This window comes from Mus caroli, unplaced genomic scaffold (assembly GCF_978045245.1).
Source record: "Mus caroli unplaced genomic scaffold, Mus_caroli_1 scaffold_17, whole genome shotgun sequence".
Classification (NCBI taxonomy): Eukaryota; Metazoa; Chordata; class Mammalia; order Rodentia; family Muridae; genus Mus; species Mus caroli.
The window spans coordinates 33550770-33564686 of NW_028227272.1; the positions used below are offsets into that span (position 1 = coordinate 33550770).

The 13917-nt window shown below is 42.8% G+C and overlaps 1 protein-coding gene across 3 annotated transcripts in view; it reads right to left on the reverse strand.

Moving 5' to 3' along the window:
• Casr (calcium sensing receptor) overlaps nt 1–13917 on the reverse strand; it is a 75069-nt gene that overhangs the window by 24188 nt on the left and 36964 nt on the right. For all 3 annotated transcript variants that reach the window (XM_021185270.2, XM_029470777.2, XM_029470776.2), the window contains exons 2-3: nt 5567–5993; nt 3412–3718 (exon numbers count right to left, since the gene is read on the reverse strand). In XM_021185270.2, coding sequence (XP_021040929.1) covers nt 3412–3718; nt 5567–5751 — 492 coding nt within the window. In that variant the 5' untranslated portion in view covers nt 5752–5993. The remainder of the gene's footprint in view (nt 1–3411; nt 3719–5566; nt 5994–13917) is intronic.

The following is a 13917-nucleotide window of genomic DNA, read 5'->3' on the forward strand; positions in this document are numbered from 1 at the left end:
GCAACCACTCTGCTAAGGGCTTTGATCTAGAGGCCATACTATGAAGGGACAACTTTTTTAAAATCTGAATAATCCCCTCCTGGTTCCATAGAAATTCAGGATCTAGGTGATTAAATGAAGTGACTTGTGTTACTAATTTTTGAGAATCTGTTTGGAGGTCCTAGCAGGGGAGCTCAGTTACTCCACTGACTGGCCTTCCTCTATTCGAGTGCGCGCACATGTGTGTGTGTGTGGGGAGGGGGGGTTGGGGGTCCTCCTTGACCATGTGAGCAGCTTCAGGAAGAATGTACCAGGAGTGGTCGGAGAGGAAGGGTACACCTGCCTAGCCAGCCAGAGCAGCTGAATCAATCCCCATGAGCAATGGGGTGACAGATGTCCTAGCCAGCTCCACGTTATTAATTTTTGAAAGTTTTGTTTGTAGATTAAAAAAAGAGAGAGAGAGAAAGAGGAAAGAAAGAAAGAAGGAAAGAAAGAAAGAAGGAAAGAAAGAAAGAAGGAAGGAGAGAAAGAAAGAAAGAAAGAAAGAAAGAAAGAAAGAAAGAAAGAAAGAAAGAAAGAAAGAAAGAAAGAAAGGAAGGAAGGAAGGAAGGAAGGAAGGAAAGGGAAAGGGAAAAAGGGAAAGGGAAAAAGGGAAAGGGAAAGGGAAAGGGAAAGGGAAAGGGAAAGGGAAAAAGGAAAGGAAAGGAAGAAAAGGAAGGAAGGGAGAGAGAGAGAGAGAGAAAGAAAGAAGAAAGAAAAAGAAACTGACTTCAGAGTTAGGGATTTGCTCTGACATTTGACCATCATTGCTCACTTCTTTATTTACTTTTGAAAAATGAACCAAAAATGTTTATAAAAGGATATAAACTAAAACTCATAACTCATACTATCTCTCGTGGATAATATTCTCTTAATGTACTTAATATTTGACCTGTTTTCAAAAGACAACCTATAAAGTCAAGCAAATGTCACTCAGTGTCCTCCCCAAACAAAAAGCCTATAAAACCATATCAAACTTTCCTTGACAGAGGGGAAAACAACATGGAAAATTCAGACCACCATCTGGCCAGTTTCTTCCAGCTTGTCTTTTTGTTACACCCACTTGGTGGCACGACGGACATATAAGTAACATCCCTGGGCTTGTGACCCTACGAACAGAGCAGTGTTTTCTAGCCCTGCAGTGCAATCCACTGGGGAAGGATCAAAGTTCCAAATAGGCTGCATCCTAGCCTGTTAGGTCATGAGCTCTGCTGGGTTGACCCCAGCAGCTCCCTCAGTGATTCTAAGTTCTAATAGAAAAGAACTCCTGCTCAAGATTCACTAATAATCATCACCTGCATCCTGGTCATTCTCATTATCCTCTTCTTCATCAGTTCTATAACTTTGTTGTTGTTGTTGTTGTTGTTGTTGTTTTGTTTTGTTTTTGAGACAGTGTTTCTCTATGTGATTAGTGTGCTGCAAGTTTAAATCTGGCGGGCAGACTCTGCAGCATTATTTTAAATGCATCATGAAGGTAAGTTGAGGCAGAGTATCACTTTGTAGCCCGCCCATGCTGTAGAGCAGTCTGATCACAAAATCACAGAGCTCCACCTGCAGGGATTAAAGGTGTGAGTTCCACCACACCCAGGCAGCTGCAGCCTCCTTACCACTTTGATCAATCATACCCTTCTTATCTTCTAGCCATGCAGAAGTGAAGCTCTCCCCTCCTGTTCTTTACCTGTTGTCATTTCCTTCCTCTACCACTGGGCTGACGACTCATCTTCACAGTGCTTTTAAAATACTGTTTCACAGGCTACCAGATTTAAACATGCCTAGCACATTGACTAATGCTGACTGGCTCAGAGCATTTTGGTACAAACATGACAAAGCCACGGCTTTCCTGTGTGGAACATCTTTACTTCCAGGAAGTATAAGACAAGAATGCCTCTGTTGTTACGAGTCTGTAAAGGATTAAGGCTCTCAGCAAAGAAGCAGACCTTTTGCAACAAGAGAAATGGAAATTTATTGATATGAATTTATGAATATTGTTTTGAATATTAAACACTGAAAAAAATTTGAACTCTGGTCCTTAATTTAATTTACAATTGAAGGCCATATCACAGCCAAACTGATTCTATCTATTTTCTTGTTTTGTTCGAGACAGGGTTTCTCTGTATAGTCCTGGCTGTCCTGGAACTCACTTTGTGGACCAGGCTGGCCTCGAACTCAGAAATCCGCCTGCCTCTGCCTCCCAAGTGCTGGGATTAAAAACGTGCGCCACCACACCCGGCTTCTATCTATTTTCTTATCCAGAGACGTTTAAGCTACTTGCAATGTTCGCTGTGACAAAGTGATGTAATAGACCTGTAGTTATTAATCCAAAGAAAGGTCGACTTGATAGGCCATAGTGCTAACGGAAGAAATCAGGCAATAAAATGGCATTTAGAGTTTGGTGTGGGAGAAGTGGAATACAACGTTGAACCAATGCTTATAAAAGAATTGCTCTGGTCATTGATTAGTATTTGAAGATGCACCCACCTCCCGCCTAGGCTGAGCTCCTGCAGGATGGAGACTGTTCATATACACTCTGTCAGTATTTGTTGGGGGATATTAAGGTATGCTCCATTGCAGACACAGTGATTAAACGCCTCTAGTATGGGGAAGCAGGCTTTATTTCCCCCTGAATGAAAGCTGAAAATAGGGAAAAAGAGACTTTGAGGAAAAAGAATACGGGGCCGATATTTTTGATTTGATTTTGATTTGAGACTTACATCATAGGATCTTACTTCTTTTGGTAAAAATAGAAGGCCAGCTGCTAAAGGAGTGAATGGGAAATAACAGTGAGAAAAAAGGTGGAGTTATATATGCTTGAGTTAGTTTGAAAAGAATATTGGAAGCCGGGCGTGGTGGTGCACACCTTTAATCCCAGCACTCAGGAGGCAGAGGCAGGCGAATTTCTGAATTCGAGGCCAGCCTGGTCTACAAAGTAAGTTCCAGGACAACCAGGGCTACACAGAGAAACCCTGTCTCGAAAAAAACAAAAAACAAAACAAACAAACAAACAAAAAGAATATTGGAAGAACAGTGACGGTCTCATTGGCATAAAGGTCGCAGAGACCCCAAGTGCTCCTGATCCAGTGCCCGATTACTTCTGTGTCTGTGGAGACCTCAGAGGATGCTGCTAGCGTGCAACTCCTCAAGCCTGCTTCTCCTGCTCCCTGAGTCTGTTGCTCATCTAAGGAGATGTCACTTGGGTGGAGGATAGCTCAGAGGTCAGAGAACCTGAGATCGGTTCCCAGGACCTATGCTGGGTGGCTCACAACCACATGCAACTCCAGCTCCAGGAGATCTGACACCTCTGGCCTCTGAAGGCATCTGCACTTGTGCACATACTTAAACACACACATAACTTAAAGTAATAAAAATAAGTCTTAGGAAGGAAGGTAGCATTACCTGGGGGATATAGAAAAGTCCCAGCAGGTTGGCTACCGCTGTGGAGACACCAGAGCCGGTTGCTCCCACCACTGCGATGGTTGAAGGGATGTGCTCGGAGCAGTTGCAGAACTCATCCAGGTTCAGAGAATCGATTTTGTTCTGGGCAACAAAACTCAAGGTGGCCTCCAGAGCCTTGGAGACGGTGTTACAGGTGTCGAATATCCTATATCCCAGCGTCATGTTGGGGAGAAGGGCGGGGCTGCTGTTTATCTCCTCTATGGCAAAGATCATGGCTTGTAACCATCGGAATCCACGGAAGTTATACCTGGAAGACAGACATGGACTCAGTGGAAGACCCTGTTGGAGTGAAGACTGTCAGAGCTGGACTTGAATCTTGACTCTATTACCCTTCTGATGTACCCTTTGAGGTTCAAGGTCCTCCATGTAAATACAGGAAAACACTTTCCTATTAGGCTGCCTTTAAACATGTCAGGAGATAGGTAAAAATTCTCAGCATAGTGCATTCCTTTGAATTAGGGAACAATAATAAAATGACTGTTATTGGTAATTAGTTGAATAATTTATTGCTGCATTCTCTAGCATAAACTTTGCAGTAGCTGGTGTGAGGGTGTGAAGGTGTGAACTGAAGGCTTGGCTAGGTGCGGTGATACATGCCTGTGTCATATATAATTATCAGGCTGGAGTGGGAAAGTTGTGAGTTTGAGGCCAGTTCTGGGCTACATAGCAAGTCTCCCACCGCTCCCCCCCCACAAAAGCACCAGGGGACTGTAAATAGATGAGGATATTAATATATGGGAACCTAAAAATAACCTCAGATTTGCAGATTTGTCACAAATTTAGATTGTGACATTCCTGGAGGTTAAAGCAGAAAGTGAGATGACCCTTTTGTAGATAAGAATTAGGTATTAAAAGAACTGCAAACAGAAGGGGTAGGAGATGCCCTAAGAATTCTATGTGTTGGGCTAATTTATAATTTTTGCTTTAAAAATATGACCATTGCTGCTTTTAAAAGAACATTATTTTAAGTAAAAATGAAAAAAAATCAAATAAAATCAATAGTGTCAGTTTTCTTACTGGCTTGGGATGGTGAAGGCTGGATAAATGTGCTGACTCAGCAAATAGGGGTCCAGCAGAAAAGCCATCAAGAGAGGCTGGCTCCTCCTCCTCTGAGTTGTGGGCCCAACTCAGACTTAGCGACAGGAGGGGAAATCTGTTCCATTGTATTCTACTGTCTAGTCAGGTTTCCAAAACTCTTAGTCTAACCTTGGATGTAAAAATTTCCATATCACTTTATGTTTCTTTCAACATATAGTTGCTTCAAACTTGTAAGATTATTGGGAGATACTAGATTATTTTTAAAATATTCATTAAATGTTATTTTTATTTAAAAAATAAAAACACTGCTCAACTGGTTCTGCTCTCATTAACACATTTTCGGGGCAAGCATTTTGTTCATTCACAAGGCTATTCCATAAGGAGCAACATGGGCAGCACTTGTCAACATGGGCCATATGAAGATATGGTCAACTTGGATGCAGTCTTACACTTAGTTTTTTTCCATATTCATGAGAAAAATGTCTCTGGCTGTCCTTACGAACAGAAATCTAGTTTTGTTGGGATAATGTTGACCTTCACTTTCCAGCTATCATGAAGCTCAAGGTGAAGTCTGGGTCCCTTCTAGAAGCTTTGGGGTGCAGAGGGAAAGTGACACTCTCAGAGAAGCAGAGTCATATGTAATATGAGCTCATGGCCTCTGAGCTTCTCCTATCTAAGTGAGGTGACACTCTGCTGACCACATCCTGTTATGGAGCTGTCTGTGTCTCGATGCCACGTTCTAAAGGGGTCACGATCAAGAAGGTAGCTCCAGGTGGGGGCAAGCAGAATGGTGAGAGGTTTAAAAGTCACACAGGAGAGGGCTCTGGCTACAAAAGTACTGGCCCTTGACAGACCTGGTGTTTTCTATACCCTTGGGGTTTTGCTTTTCGGGAAAAGCATTCTTTAAGGAAAGAAAAGGAGGGATCAATAAACCTTAGCATGATAACCAGTGGTTTTGAAAAGGAGAGAGATGGTTTTTAATGTTCCTTTGGGTCCCATGCAGCTTTTTCTATAACCATCCAAAGATGAAGATACCCTCAATTCAGCCTTTCCTTACCTAATGCACTCCACAGACTCTGGTCTTGACTTCAGATCTTGATCTTTGGCTGCTACTCCAAAATGGATAGGAAAGAGACCTCCTAGGATAATGTCTCCCTTCTTTTGGGCTCGCTGGTCAGGCCCATAGGCAGAGGAGTGCCAGGTGAGAGCCAAGAGGGCCAAACAGTAGCCAAACCATGCCATGGCTCTGCCTTCTCTCCAGGGGACAGTTAAAGGTGTTAGTGGTTTGGGGGCCCAAGAACTCCACACCCCTCGGTGTGGTTCACACCTTCTGATGGGGATACATGTCTACAGAGTGGTTAATGACAGAAGAGAAGTGATGGCCTTTGTGTGTCCATTTCTGCCTTCTCCATTGCAGAGGTGTAGGATGGTTGGTCCTTGAGTCCTGAGAAGCGACATCATGTAGAGACTGCCCGAGATGTTTTCTAAAAGAGACAAAGTAGATTCAGCTAAACCTATATTCCATTATAGTACAATGACAGGGGTAGCTCGGAGTTTCCATTTAGAGGGGCTCAGGGGTGACAGATTGGGGAGCATGGCTTAGAATCACAATTTTACAGCACCACATGTAAGATACGGAAAACTTCAGTTGCCCATATTGCAGAAGGACCGTATCCAATTCCGAGAGGCAACGTTCTAAAGAGGCCATCAACATGCACAGCTTGCTCTGTGGCTGCTGCCTGTAAACCAGTCATCGAGTGAACGGTGGGTGGAAATGTCCCAGAAGTAGCTGCTCCTTCAGTTACAATACCAATGGTGCAGGTTGGCTTGTACGGGTACAGCTTCTTTACTACACAAGTCTATGCAGGCTCTCCCTGGGAGCTCTCAAGTGCTTCATTCTGAGAACCAGGGTAGTGTCACCAAGTTAGGCTGCAATGTGTGGTTACAGAGGAGTAGCAGAAATCAAGATGATTAAACAGTGGGCATTTCCCCACGTGAACTGATTTTTCCAGATCAGCAGTGAGCAAGGGGATTACAGGGAGTGTCATAGGTAATAGTGCTCACATTTATCATGTATATTCCTGGAATGCTGTTATAGATATCCAATGTGCTTCCCATCTATTGGATGGTCCTTCATTTGTTTCTCATAATAAGTTTATAAGTTGACAGTACTGCCTTTTTAAGATAGATGAGTGTAAGGTATTGGCAGGACATATGCAAGTAAATAACTGAGTACTTCCATGTCAAAAAAAAAAAAAAAACAATGGTGCTTTATTTACCCATATGCTCCTATAGCAAACACAGAACAAATTTCATTTAAGTTTAAATCTGACTTCGAACCAAGCAAAAATGTCAGAAAAGATCATCCATTCTTCATTTATTTTGATAGCCCCGTCCCCTTTTAGTGAAGGTCTGTATTTCCAGTTTGTAATATAACGGTTTACAAGGCTTTTATGAACATTAAGATGAATGTAGCACCTTAAATGGTGGGTTGCAACATAGTAGAACTTGCAATGAAATGTGAGGGATCCTGGAAATTTTGACAAGGGCCAGCAAGATGGCTCTTTGAGTAAAAGTGCTTGCTACACAAGCTGATGACCTGGGGATCTGAGTTCAGTTACTGAAAGGGGAGGCTGGACTCTTAAATGTTGTCCTTTGATCTTAATATGTGCACAGTGGCAAACACTACCCCTCTGAGCCCCCCCCATACAGTTTTAAAAGGAGAAAATGGCAACATTAAAGATTTTCTGAAGAAGCATCGACTACACATTAATTCTAAATCAAATGCACGATGAATCTGAGGTGCTCCTGGCAGTGCTTAGCCGGTTTCTGCCTCATGTGATTTTACCACCACCTTGCTTCTGAGCACACATGTACTTTGGCACTAACCTGCCATCCCACTGGGTGACAAACTGATGTTTCCGGAAATGCCTTAGCTTGGGATTCTAGACAGTTGTGGGTATGAACTGTGGTGTTTTATTGAACACACAAAGTTTTCTGCTCTTAAACAACCATAATGGCTTAGTTACAGATAGCAGACATTTTCTATTTCCCTATTGCCATCTGTTGGCCTGTGTTGAAACATTGTATTTTCAGATTGTATTCTGTCAGAAGGTTTGTTTTTAAACTTTGTCATTTGAGTTGCTGATTTGAATGCTTTGAAAAAGTGAAAACCATTCAATTGATTTTGGCTTGGGTGGGATTGGGGCAGATTTTCAAGAATTTCTGAGATGTTTCTGATCATACTTCTGCCATTTTGTACTACATATTTATATGAAGTGGCATGTTTAGCATTGACATTTACAAATCCAACATCAATGAACTCCCGACAATGTTGAAGATGAAGCATAATTTTTAGCTGAGATTGATTTATGTAAACATAAACAAGTACATTCAAATCAGTATGCAAATTTGCTGTTGTCTTTAGTAAATGTTAAAATTATATGTATATTAAATGTCCTATAGTGGTTTTTTTTTTTTTACCTTTTTTTCTTTTTTTAAATTACAGGGTCTTTCTGTAGGCCTAGCTGGTCTGAAGCTTTCTATGTAGACCAGGCTAGCCTCAAACTCTCAGAGATCTGCCTACCTCTACTCCAAGTGCTAGGATCAAAGGTGTGCACTACTATGCCTGGCTCCTAATCAGCTTTAAATTGTCAACTTGACATAGCCTAGAATTATTTGAGGAAAAAAAAAGCCTTGCTTTAGAAATTGGCTATATAAGGTCTTCCTGTGGGCATATCTTTGAGAGACTGTCTTTTATTGATGAAAACGGACTGGCCCAGCCCCCTGTGAATGGTACAGTTCCTAGGTTGGTGGTTCTGGGCTGTACAGGAAAGTCAGCTAATTATGGGCCTGTAAGGGAACTGGTATGCAGCACCCTTCCTGGTTTCTGTTCCAGGTTCCTGGCCTTGAGCTCCCTCACTGAAGGACTTTGACCTTCAAGTGTAAGATGAAATAAACCCTTTCTTCTTTTAAGTCTCTGTCTCTGTCTGTCTCTGTCTCCCTCCTTCCCTCCCTCTTTCTTTCAAGACAGGGTCTTACTGTATAGCTCTGGCTGTCTGGAACTTACTCTGTAGACCATGCTGGCCTCAAACTCAAAGATCACCTGCCTCTTGCTGAGTGCTGGGACTAAAGACATGTGCTACCACAACCTGCCTCTCTAAGCTGCTTTTAGTCAGATTTTTCTTTAAAGTCACAGCAACAGAATGAAGCAAAAACAGTAAATAATTGCTTTAGATACCCTCCTTTCCGATTCATTATCAGTAAAGATTTTATTTGTGTGACTATTTTATATGTCCATATATCTAAGGCCATATCAATTTTCTTTTTCAGAAAAGAGTGGGGACGAGTGAGGATTCTGGTAAATTCTGGACCAACCACTGGCTCTTGGGGAAGCCTTTCTGCTGTAAGCTCATCAGCCTGCTAAGACGCCTGGGCTGTGTTCATCCCAGACCCCACATCCAGAGACCTCCTGGGAATACTGATTGCTTTTCTATGTTGGCTCCATAACATCTTTCTCAAGTTCAGGTTAGGGCCAAGGACTGCGCTGTCAGCTGGATATCTTCATCTATGCTACATCTTAACAAGCCCTAAACGCCCCTCCCTCCAAAACTTGCTCCTCCCTGATTGTTTCCTATTACAGAAAATTATTTGGGACCCACCACGAAACAAGCTTTTTCCTTGCCCCTCTCACCATCAGGATCACTGTAGAGTCTTCTTCCTAAGTCTCCCGGGACTCCCGGGAGTCCACCCAATTCTCCCTATTTTCAAGGACATCTAAAGTCTTTTTTTTTTTTTTTAACCTGAACTTACACATTTCTTCCTGACTTGCCTTGCCACCGTAAGGGAATCTTTAGTTTCATTGTTTACTTTCTTTAGCTTTTGAAACAGGTCTTGCTAGGTAGTTCAGATTGGCCTAGAACTTGCTATGTAGCCCAGGCTGTCCTTAAACTTGAGATTGTCCTGCCTCCCTCAGCCTCAAGGTTTCTAGGCATGTACCACCACTCTCAGACCCACTTTCAGTGTCAGCACTGCAGGCTTTCACAGTCAGCCCTGGCTTTGACTGTGTTTCTACAGTCCCAGTGTGGGACTCTGGGCGAGTTGCTGGATCTCTGTGAACCCAGTAATACTATGCATGGACACACAGCAGCACATGTAAACCTCTAGACATGGCTAGCTGTGACAAACCTCTTTCTTGGAAGTTTTTGTATTATCCAAGGTCACATACAGCCATGTTCATACAGGTACAGGATGGACTTTGAGCACAGTCTGTCAGTCCTTATACCCTGCTCGATACTTGTCTCCTCCCCCCTTCTCCCATTGGCTCCCTTTGTTCCCAGACAGTTTTCCTTCTGCTTCTGTGTCACTTGCACATACATGATTTTATGTGTGCCTTAATATGTGTATGTCCAACTGCACCCATTTCCCCGCCAATGACATAACTTCACTCTTCGTTCCTTTAAAAAGATTTTAAAATTTTAAGTTGATGAGAATGAGCATGTCTGTGAATGTATGTGTTGTTTGTGTGATTGTGTGTGTGTGTGTAAGTGTATGTGGTGTGTGTATATGTGGTGTGTGTTTGTGTGTGTATATGTGGTGTGTGTTTGTGTGAGTGTATGTGTGTGTGTGTTTGTGTGAGTGTATGTGGTGTGTGTAGGTTTATGTGAGTATATGTGGTATCTATGTCTGTGTGTATGTGTATATATGTGTGGTGTGTGAAAGTATGTGGTGCGTATGTGTGTGCATGTGAGTATATGTGGTGTGTATGTGTGTTTGTGTGAGTATCCATGTGCAAATGCGTGCCCAGGAAGGCCAGAAATTGGACGTTGACTTCCCTGGAACTGAACAATAAGCAGTATGAGCTGCCCAGCTGGGGAGCTTGCCACTGAATCTCAGGTCCTCTGCAAGATCAGGAGGCACTCCAAACTGCTGCATCATCTCTCCAGCCCCCGACTTCATCCTTTTTGTGGCTGAAATAATTCCATTGTGTACACAAACCACATTTCTAAGTCCACCCCTTTGTAGTTGTACACTGAAGTTGTCTCCATGCCTTGGTCTTGTAGATACTACTGCAGTACTGATGTGCAGGTCTTTGTGTGATATGCTGATCTGGGGTCTTTGGGGTATATTCCTAGGAGTGGTAGAGCTGAGCCATATGGCAGAATTTTTATTTATTTATTTATTTATTTATTTATTTATTTATTTATTTAGAGGAAACTTTACTCTGATTTCCATAGAGGTAGGACCATTTTGCAGTCCCACCCCCTCTACAAAGGCCCAGCCTTCACATCCTGACTGATACTTGTTCCTTGTTTTCTTGATGCCTGATGTACTGACTGGAATGAGGTAGGCTTTCAATTTAGTTTTTATATGTACTTCTCTGATGGCTAGCGCTGTTGACAAATAATTATATGCTCATTGGCTATTTGTATTTCATCTTTTGAGAACTCTCAGTCCACCTCATTAGCCTGTTTATTAATTGTTTGGTGTTCAATATTTTGAGGTCTAGTTATTAATTCTTTTTTTTAACAATGATGTCAGAAGTATACAGCTTTTTCATCAATTTGTGCTGGCAAAACTGGATAGTCTGTACACAGAATGGATCTATATCAGTATTTCTCACTCTGTACAAAAATTGACTCCAAATGGATCAAAGACCTTAAGCTAAGACTTAATAGTCTAAAGCTGATAGAAGAAGAAGTTCAGAAAACACTGTTAGGCCCCTGGGCACAGAGAAGAACTTTGTGGCTGCAACTCCAGGCACTCTAGTCACACCACCAATAGGGCAATGGGATTTCTGCACAGCGAAGGAAATGGAGCAAAGAGGCAGCCTAGGGAACGGAGAAACCCTTCCTAGCTGTACCTCTGACTAGCTGCTTTCTAGACTGCTGGTGATTGCTTTGAACCCTGCCTTTAGTCCTACTGAAATTCCACTCCCAGGCCTCCTAAGAGACTCTGACAGTCATTTAGCCAGTTTCTCTTGACTTCACATGGGAAGAGAAATCAGAGACAATGAAATTCCATGAAATGAACTCCAGAAATGCCCAAAAACCCACGATCACTCGAGTGTTTGGACTCCAATCTTAGTTTTGGATATTTGGCTTCATCATTTGGACCTGCCATGTATGCTCTTCTATACAGTTTAATATAAAAGTGGACAGAGACCTGGTAGTATAAAGACAATAAGCACTTATATAATCATGCATAATTCTGTCCTTAGTCCAACGTCCATGGGTGGGAACAGTAGCTCCTGTATAGGAGCTTCAGCTCAATGGAAAGAAGGGAAAAATGAGCTGCCCCACAAAAAACTGACCTTTCTTTCTTCAGACTAAATCCAACCATAACTCAGGCCCTGTCCTTAGCACAATGTCTTAACCAGTAAATGCTAACTGTTTGTCAGATGAATACTTAGGAAGGGAAAGTGTTTGGAGAGAGACAGACACTTCTGTGCTGATGAGCTATTGTGTTAGCTCTTGCAAACTCCAGTCTCTTTTAAACTGGGTAATGATTTGGCAAAGGAGGTAACACCCAGTCACTTTGTAGGTGAGTAACAGGTCTCGGTATACGTGGCTCACTCAAGTGAAAAGGCTGGCGCTTGAATTAAGTATGCCTCAAGAACTCAGAATTTTAAGGAGTCCTGTGTCCTGAATTAGGTAGAAGTGAGAGCATTGTGACTGGCTGGAACCACTAAGAACTCTTAAGGTTTTCCAGTAACACATTAGCTCCTAAGGGAAGTTTATGAACTTCAATAATTCACTCAATAGAAAACTCACAGTGAGAAGTAACAGACTCTGGAAGACGTGGGGTCCGTTTGTAGCAGCAGTGAAGGCTGACAGCCTAATGTAGTCTCTGTGCAGCCCTTGTGGGTCATGACCAGTGACTGGTTTACTTTCAGAGCTGAGAATCATCCTAGGTCCTCTCCTCCAGCTCCTCTCGCATACAGACCCTCCTCTGCAATTCTGAACTCATCCATCCCGCTGTCTTCTCCTGCCTGCTGTGGTCCCTTAGTTAGACATCCCTCATCTTCCCTGCAAAGAGCATCCTTCTTTCCTCTCTAGCCCTTGCTCTCATAGCTAGGCATGACAATGAGGGCAGAACCAAGTCCATCCACTTAATCTTGGGTCTTCATGGTTGTGACTTTGGCTTATGTATGTCAGCTTGTAGCAGTGAGACTATAAAAGTGTGTGAATAATCGCTAACAACACTTTGTATTTTTAAAAGATTTATTTTATTTATGTGTACGGGCCTCTCTCTCTCTCTCTCTCTCTCTCTCTCTCTCTCTGTGTGTGTGTGTGTGTGTGGTGTTCCTGGGGAGGACACAAGAGGGCATCAGATCCCTTGGAGCAAGAATTATAAACAGCTGTGAGTTATCCTCCATAGCTTATAGGACCTAAACTCAGAGGAGTAAAAGCTCTTAACCACTGAGCCATCTGTTCAGCCCCAGGGTTCAGCTTTAATATTTGCATCTTGTATCTTCCCTTGTTTTTACCACAACAAATTCTGGAAAGTGGCTAAAATAAAGTCTACCCTGCTCTCCCCCTCATTTCTGATGCTGTGTGTTCATGCATTATGTTCCAGCCAACAAGATTTAGGGTGGAGGCCTGGGGGCTTTTAAGAAACCTGCTTAGGAGAGCCAGCCCCTCACCCCTGCTCTGCTGATCAGAGGTGTACTTGACAGCTGAGGCCCAGCTGGAATGCAGAGCAACATTCTAAGGAATGGTGGCTCTGTAGGGTAAAAATCCCTTGGATCAGAAACACACCCCTGAACTATCCCAACCTTCATGTGACAGAGAAGACATTCCCCACTGGTTTTAGCCAGGGTTTTTCTATATTATTTTCTTAACTAATTATTCCTAACAGTACCTGTCCTGAGTTACAGACTCATCTGTGATCCATGCACTAAGTTTATTCCATTTAAATCACATCAATCCTGTTTGCCTTCCTCCAAAAAGCACCACACACAAAGCCAATGCTAATATTTGTTCTGTTTTTTTCCCCCCTCTATCTGGCAGACACATATCGGAAGCAGCTGGTTCCCTGGTTAGAAGGTTCTCCCCATGATGAGGATGTCATGAGGGGTGTTTTAGAATAGACAGGTGATTTCTCCTTGAAGTTCTTATCCAAGAGATTTGAGAAGGAGATGTGAGCAGACATGGGGATGAACTGAGTCCTGGTTTTGAATGTCATGCAGCATCTTAGGGGCAGTGCCTGTCTCTTCTTCATTATTGTAGCCTACCACATCTGAAATGTAGTGGATAATACACACATATTTGTTAAAGGGTGACTGGTACAGACCAGGTCTGGTTGGGCAATTTGCAGAGGGAGTAGGGAAACAGTCACCGCACTTGACCTCAAGATTCCTGTGGGTGGGGCTTCTCCATGATCGCAGTTGCATCTATAGCATTGAAC